Source organism: Plutella xylostella, chromosome 2 (genome assembly GCF_932276165.1).
Source record: "Plutella xylostella chromosome 2, ilPluXylo3.1, whole genome shotgun sequence".
In the NCBI taxonomy this organism is placed as follows: domain Eukaryota; kingdom Metazoa; phylum Arthropoda; class Insecta; order Lepidoptera; family Plutellidae; genus Plutella; species Plutella xylostella.
Genome location: NC_063982.1, coordinates 5,508,048 through 5,516,284, shown reverse-complemented (window position 1 = coordinate 5,516,284; position 8,237 = coordinate 5,508,048). Strand labels below are relative to the sequence as shown.

Sequence of the window (8,237 nt, the reverse complement as noted above, 5' to 3'; positions counted from 1 at the left end):
GAATTGAGATGTAACATTTTGTTTCGATGTTTTTGTGACTTACCTTCGTTTATTTCGGATATAATTAATTAGGTATTAATAGTTAACATGCAAGTTATATCTTTATTTGTATTAAGTTAATGCACTTAGGTACATAATATAATTAAAAATATTTGTGGTTAAATAAATTATAAGTAGGTAAGTACTAGATTATATCGCCTTTATGCATAATATAGGTACTTAAACTTGCCTTCCTTAATTGATATTGTTTTTAACATAGGTACATAGCGTACTCCCCTGTGATTGTTTCCCCCAACTGTTTGTTTGTTAGTTTTGTACTGCTGTTATAAGCGCATTGTAATAGGTATTTTTATACTGAACTAGATATAAGCGCATTCTAATTTAACGCAATTTACCACATTTTGTCATCTTAATTAGGATAATAATGGCATATAATAACTTAAGTATAATCTGTTATTTAACTTTTTGTAGACTTGTTAGTCTGGTAAAAGTAGGTCCTTTTAAATTAAGTTAAACTAAGACTATAGTCTAATGTTTATGTATTTTGCTTATGATTAATAAAGAACTTTGAAAATCAAATCAAATCAATGCCTATTCTGAGGGCAAACATTCTAATTTTAAAGCTGTCAAACAGAATTTCGCTAGCTAAAAATTTTACAAATTTGAAACAAAGAAATTAAGGTTTTGAATCTAAAATTAGAATGTGTACCTTCAGAATCGACGTCGATTAGATATTGGTTCAAGAACACATTTGATGAATTCGTCATTCGTAAATCAAATCGGTTATTATTATTAAATAGTAAACTAGTTATGGTTTCTATAAATAAAATGAAACACATTTTTAGCAAAATGAAATGGCACATTTATATTTAATTATAATTATTCATTTTTATAATTAGACCTTTCTGTAGATAATTACATCTATGTTTCTGAACAGAAAATATCAAATGTCTATGATACAGTGATAAGATGGCGGCTGTAAAAATACGTCGTAACAAAAAACATCTAAAAAAATACATATTTTGTAAAAAAAAAACAAATGAAAAAGCCTCATTTTGTACACAATCTCCAGGATTCTTCGTAGAACAGAAATAGATCTCGAGTGCCAGAGTAGTTAAACATACTTAAAAAAACATCCTTAAAATCTCGTGAGCATCCCAAGTTATATTGCAAAATAAATTACATTTACTTCGTACCAATTTTAAAAAACTGTCACATATTGTCAACATTACGCGCTCTCGCGTACCGACAACAAAAAATAATTAAAATAGTAATAAAAAAAACTTAAGTTAAACACTTAGTGGAAGAGAATGTTAACTAAACTAACTAATAAAGAGGACAGACTGATGCGATATTAAGTGAAAACTTATGCACTAAAAATACTAAAAAATATATTTTGAACTTTTCAACTTATGCGTGTTGTAGATTTCAGAGAATGTGCGAATAGCTATGGCTGAAATTGTCTAGTAAATGGCAAAATAAACGGACACAAGACCGAATAAAACTTTGAACTCAGATACCTGAATAAAAGGTTCTCAGCTCAATCGCCGTAAAGTAAACTATCTCCGCTAGGTGGCGACACTATCGCGCCTTGAAAGAATAGTTCACTTTACGGCTATTGAGCTGTGAGAAAACTTTCACGAGGTCTTTCGAACAACGGCCCTTATGTCTATATATTACAGAGTATGATGAATCTTAAACTAAAAATGCCGATAGTTTGAAATTGACGGCGACAAAACCACTAGCCAACTTGTACTTTACTCATAACCTGCAAAGATTACTGATCTAATACAAATTCTAATTGTTCTGTAAAAAATAAACTAAAAAAACCGTCAATTTCAAACTACCATCAAAGTATTTTTTTAAAAAAAAGTCATAATTTGAACTGTCATGTCAATATTTATCGTAAAGTAAATTATTTCATCGCATTACAATTAATTGTATTTTATAATAATTTTATACATTTTTCAAGTTGTCAGCCAATGCCACAATAATAAAAAATGAAATATTGAGCTTTAGTATTTTAAAACATTATTTTTCATAAAATCCTTATTTACAAATATCGTGATTATGCTTGAATTTTCAGATTTTTAGCTACCGATTAAACTAGGGAAATAATAAAATATAATAATACTACAATAAGTAGATCGCCTGGACCCAAATAAAATAACTGCGTCACTTTTTTATAAACAAATTCTTCCTTTTTCACTGGAGTTTTGGTACAAAAAAGTAATAAAAAAAACCTTTTAAGTACTCTCGAGTAAGTAAATAGCAGCCACGATAAAAAATACATTTTGTAATAATCACAATTTTGTATAAAGTATTTGGAGTCCAATTTCAAAGTTTTTATTGTCACGCCTTCAAAAATGAGGGGGAGGGTAATAATAATATAAAATAAATACAAATCTGTTTTATGCCCGATAAAAAACAGATTTCTTTTTTTGGGGACGGTACGTAACGAGTAAATACAAAAGAAATTGTAAAAATAAATCATTTTAAATAATTGGTGTCAAAAATGGACTCCAAATAGACAAATTCGGACGCAATAATAAATCATCGCAGTACTAAATCCACACTAAAATCCTACGCTTATGGCAGCAAAAAGAAAAATTATAGTTAAAAATATCTTTAATCCATTTTTAAAACTATAACTATACATATAATTCTTCAAGCCTATATTATACAAGTCTGTCAAAGAGAACAAGTCCTTATGTCTTTGGGGATAAGACATAGATTTCAATCTCGTCTTATGGCGATACCGCATCTGGTTCCTAACCTCTTAAATCTGCTTTTTACATAAAAATGATATTTTTTATTTACTGATCTGATATATTTATACGACTGTACGTATCAAAATATTTGTGGCAAAAAAAACACATTTTTATTCAAAAAGCCAGAGGAATGGCGGGTTGACATTATATAAAACTATATATTCTAATAATATACACACTTATATCTAGTAGAGTCCAAAATGTAACCTACGCACTGCTTTATACACTTGTATTTGGGACAATCTGCTTCGAATTTGGCAATTTCACTGCGAGATATCGTCTCCAAGTCATTACAAAAACAGTTTATTTCCAAACTACCCACCTACATCAGTAGAGAGTACAACATCATACTAAAACAGAAAGAAAACAAAAGACTTTCGTAAAAAAAAGTGAGACCGGAAAAACACAGAGCAGAAAATTCGTAATGACTTGAAAATCCATTCGACATCTCATCTCAATTTGCACACTGGGGGTCACTTAAACCACAACTTTCATTACCCAATCCCAATAAAGTAGTCCTGCTACAAACCTCAACAATTTCAACCTTTTTCCTGTCACTGTCAAACGTCAAACTGTCAATACACTCTGTGTGTGCTACTCTGTGCGCGAGTGCTTGTTCTGAGCTCTGCGCTCACAGATTGAGGGTTATTGCAGCGCGTAGTGGCTAAAGGTGGGGGGGCGCTATTGCGGCGGCCCGTTCGGGGGCTGCCCCGGCAGTTGGCCGAGACCCTGAAATTAAAACAGTAAATATTAATTATTTATGCAAGCGAGTATGTTGAAGATTATTTGATACCGCGATGTAGGTTCTGCTTGACGTGTTGACGAACAAATTAGCCCTCAGAGAACTCACTATTTTAGCTGATGAAGCGGCAACATGTTAGCCTTTAGTAACTAAAAAATCCCTGCATAGTATAAAGCAAAGTCGCTTCCCAGGTCTGTCTGAATTATGTAGGTATCTTTAAAACTACACAACGTATTGTATTGCCTTTTCTTTAAATATATTGTAAGTAGACGTAGTAGAAGTAGTCGCAATGCCCACATTCTTTCACTTTTATATTCCATACTCTTTAACCCAACATACCCCGCTTACTTAAAAGAACGCTTTCAGCTTCGTTGTGAATCTCACAACCTGACACTGCGCTCTACCCACAATCTCCGCCTTAATATCCCTCCTAATACCACTAAATTCTTCAGTGCTTCTTACACAGTACGCGCTATCACTTTGTGGAATGATCTTCCTTCAAAAATCCGACAAGCACCAACTCTGGAAACCTTTAAGAGAATGGTGAAGGAACACTACCTTAAATCAACTGTTTAGCTGTTATCAGATCATTAAATATGTATTAAAAATCATGTATGTAGGTATAATATATGTATGATATGTATGTGTATGTATATAATGTATGTATGTATATGTATATATGTGTTTGTATATATTTATATATGTATTATATTGTATATAATTGTGTATTATAATACATGTAGTGGGCGTATGTACTTGTGTGTATTTTTTATTTATCTTTTGCTTATATTTAGTGTGTAGTAGATAATAATAACTTAAATTATACTATATTCCTTGAGTAAGTACACTGTACCCCTTTTATATCTCTAGTCCATCCATCCAAAGGTTGTCTGGAAGAGATCGCTATAAGCGATAAGACCGCCTTTTGTACCCTAGTTAAGTGCCTATGTAAAATTGTTAATCATTTCTTGGTGTACAAATAAAGAGTACTCTATCTATCTATCTATCTAGACCTGATCCTTTCAGGAGTTGATAGTAGGTATCTAAATTTGTATGGGAAATAGAAAAACAAGTTTAATTTCAATTTAAAGGGTAACTTTCTTGGGGAAAGTTGTTCAGTTGAACAGTAGATCACGTGGTTTCAGTTTTCGGGAGCATGTCATTTACATACTATACAATATTCAAAGAAAAGCTACTTGAATTATGCGTAAACTCACGGGCATGGGCTGGTAGTGCTGCAGCGGCGCCGGCAGCAGTTTGGGCGCCTCCTCGGCCTTCTCCTCCTCGCGCCGCTTCAGACACGCCGCCTTGGGGTTCAGGTTGCGTTCTGGAAGTAGAACAGAATGATTTGATGAGCACAGGGTGACATTACTGAGGAGACTGACAGGAGAAAGAAAATACGGCACATAAATAAAAATCAAAGACGGTTCCGTGGACGCCCTATCCAATCCAAACGTGGCGCCAAGCCATTAAAACATGGTCGGAAGAAGCGGGCGTTGAGGCGGGATCAGACGGTTCATTCGAGTGAATATTCACTCGAGAGGACAAAAATGAACGAAAAATTAACCGTCTGGTCCGGCCTTTAGTGGAGACTCTCTGCACCTCTGGGGGACAGCAACAATTGGATATCTAGAGTCTCTTGTTAAGAAAGGATTGGCCGGTCATATTAGCGTCAATCGCTGACTGCCCTGCAGCCGCTATACGAGTTCTTTATCGACGTCATATAAACTCGTCTAATGCGAGTTCCCTCTATCACAGAGCCGTATTTATGGCGAACTACGATATAGTGACGTTTATGTTTGTAGGGTAGGCAAATGTGCAATTGCACTATCACATTTCGTAAACAGCAACTATAATATAATCTATGATGAGCATGACAAAGATGGCACTAACCTCTGACTTGCTGCTCCAGCGTCATGATCACCTCCACAGCCATGTTGAGGATCCCGAGCTTCGTCTGCGGCTTGTCGCTCTTGAGGTGGGTCATGCACATGCGGCCCAGCTCCTTGAGAGCCTCGTTTATGTCGCGTATTCTTATTCTGAGGAATGGGAGGAGAAACTTTAGGTTTGGTCGTCATATTCGGGGGTATTGGAAGAAAAAGGTTAGGTTATGTCGTCAATAAGGAGTTAGGATTTATCTGCAAATGGGAAAAAAATACTGTAGTCAATGGTGGTTTTAAAAGCTGAAAACATTTAACAATTATTTAGGTCACAGTATGTTTTTTAAATCAGGCTAAGTTTGAGTCAACATTAAATTGTTTTGTAATGTCTTTCTGCCAAGTGTATCTGAAAAAATCATGATTAATAAAATCTGTATGCAAATAACATTGTTGATAGAAGGTAAATACTATTATGAAAATACTGAACTCACCATAAACGCAAAGCTATGAATGACCATTTAAATTCAAAACAAATTTTAGTTTTGCAAATGCGTCCTGAATGGCTTAAATGGTAAGTTTCATATTTTTTTTAGGCCAGTCCACCTTCAAACTACACATAAAAATGGCGGCGGTTTCTATATTTGAAACAGGACGCAAATACGAATAGGGCAAGATGTCATGCGTCTTTTCGCCATTTTCATTATAGTATATTTATGTGCGTGCGTTATACCTTTCTCTCGCGTTGTTGGCTTGCCTCCTCTCTTTCTCTCTCAGTGCTTTGGCGTGCGGGTCTGTCTCGTCGTCTCCCTCATCCGCGGACGAACAACTCGTTTGGCTGGAGGTTAACGGCTGGTTAACTTGCGTTCACCGTTAAAGAACCCGGGCGGGCGTGGTTGTGAGTTTTTTTGATATTTAGGTATGGACTTTGAATGAGTGTTTCCACGTAGGTTATATCTTTATGGAGAATCATTTTTATACACATAAAAATCAAAATTGAACTCACAAAAAGCCTCAAAAAAATTAAAATCCAAAATGGCAGTTAACTTTTCTTTATTTAAACATACCTGGACTAGAAGGCGGCGCGAAGAGGGAGACACAGGCATTTTTGTTTCATTCACACTATTTACGCATAGGAAGAAGATGATAATTATGATGAAAAGTATAGACTTACCTTAAATATGCCATACCTAGCACACTTGGAGAAAGAAATATACACCTTACCGAAATAGAAATAAAGTACAGAATGATAACGAAGACAAATGTACATACTGTGACCCAAAATAATTGTTAAGAATGATGAAAATGATGATTGTTGCTGAAAAATTCAATTTACACGGGTGTTAGTAGAAATCAGTATGAATGGATTATCTTTGTAATTCAAAGAACAGTTTTCAAATCAAAGGGAAGTAAGTTATCAAAGAACAAATGAAAGATAGTGGAAAAGTGTCAAGTTACAATGGATATCACTAGATAATTATGATTATAATCGTGGGTGGATACCACCAACATATTTAATGACCAATCAAGAGTTCGTTTTCTACTATGATTGGTTCAGAATAACAGATAATGAAATAGCGATATTATTTCCTTTAAGTAAGTTTCACATGCTGACATGGTAAGTTGTTGTGCTCTCAAAAGAACAAACCAACATAGACACAAAAGGTCAACAACAGACTGAATGAAGACATAGTTTAAGTGCCAATTTCTCCATAGTGGGTTAGAGCATAACCAGGGATTATTGGTTGACTTTTGACACATCTGTCAAGAATTTAATATGGTGATGACGTATAATTGATCATCCTTTCCCTGGTTAGGACCTAACCGACTATGGAGAAATTGGAGCTAAACATGGTCCAGCTAGTAGCTTATTTATCGCAATTTCTGACCAGACAACCATTGAACATGTTGCAGCTATTGGTGGCAACTACACCCGTCTCCCTCCCACTCACCTCTCCCTAACGTTGTTGGCCTGCCTGCGCTCCCGCTCTCTCGCCGCCTTCGTGTCCGGGTCCACGTCGTCCTCGTCCGCCGAGGAGCAGCTGTTCGCCGCCATTTTGGATTTATTTTGCGCGTCAAGTGTGTATGTTTGACTATGGATAGGGATAACAGGTTGGGGTTTACGATTTGTGGGCGTTTGGGGTTTTGTTTTAGTACCATATTCTTTTTGGGTAAATCTTCTGACAGCACATAAAAAAACTAAGTCATAGATGGCGCCTGTAATGCTTTCATAGAATGAGATCGCGACATCTATAGGTAATTTAGTTTTTTATGAGCTCTCAGAAAATCTCTCATTGGGGTTCTTGTATATTGAAAGTTGATATTACTAATGGTACTTGAACAAAACCACATGGCAACTGATCGTAAACAATATTAGCGAATAGTTTTGGTATAAAAACGGTGACTGACTTTTATGATTTTTTTATTCACAAAAGTAGTAAATTAGAGAAATAAGAAATTCGTCTCCGTTTTGATAGTCAAAGGTACACACTAGTATTTTATTACATAGATAGCACACATTATAATACAATAATACAGGGATATACAGAGAGAATTAAAATTTGGGGATCAGTTTACTTAATTTTATTCAGATGTTACAAAAATTACCAGATCAATAAGATACAGACTGCTTGATTATCCACTGGTAGCATTTGTGCAACATCTTGCATAATATATTCATCATTAGGAAGCATTCGTCCACTGCTGGACATAGGCCTCTCCCAAGGAACTTCTACAACCCTGTTAGTTTTCACGTTTTAGTGTTAAAAGTCAAAGGCTACACTACTGGACAATTGGACATAGGTCTGAGTTATATTGTGCGTTATTCCCTAGTCTGGAGCAGAGCAA

The 8,237-nt window shown here is 35.1% G+C and overlaps 1 protein-coding gene across 10 annotated transcripts in view; it reads right to left on the bottom strand.

Annotated features, from left to right (window-relative positions):
- Positions 1-838: 838 nt before the first annotated feature.
- Positions 839-8,237, bottom strand: part of LOC105392521 (protein daughterless) — a 94,584-nt gene continuing 87,185 nt past the window's right edge. For 8 of the 10 annotated variants that reach the window (XM_048622179.1, XM_048622182.1, XM_048622156.1 and 5 more), the window contains 4 exons: positions 7,343-7,483; positions 5,407-5,552; positions 4,731-4,840; positions 839-3,500 (listed from right to left, as the gene is read on the bottom strand). In XM_048622179.1, the coding sequence (XP_048478136.1) occupies positions 3,453-3,500; positions 4,731-4,840; positions 5,407-5,552; positions 7,343-7,483 (445 nt within the window). In that variant the 3' untranslated portion in view covers positions 839-3,452. Of the gene's footprint in view, positions 3,501-4,730; positions 4,841-5,406; positions 5,553-6,123; positions 6,229-7,342; positions 7,484-8,237 lie in introns of all 10 variants that reach the window. The other 2 variants (XM_048622163.1, XM_048622170.1) reach the window with 2 other exon arrangements.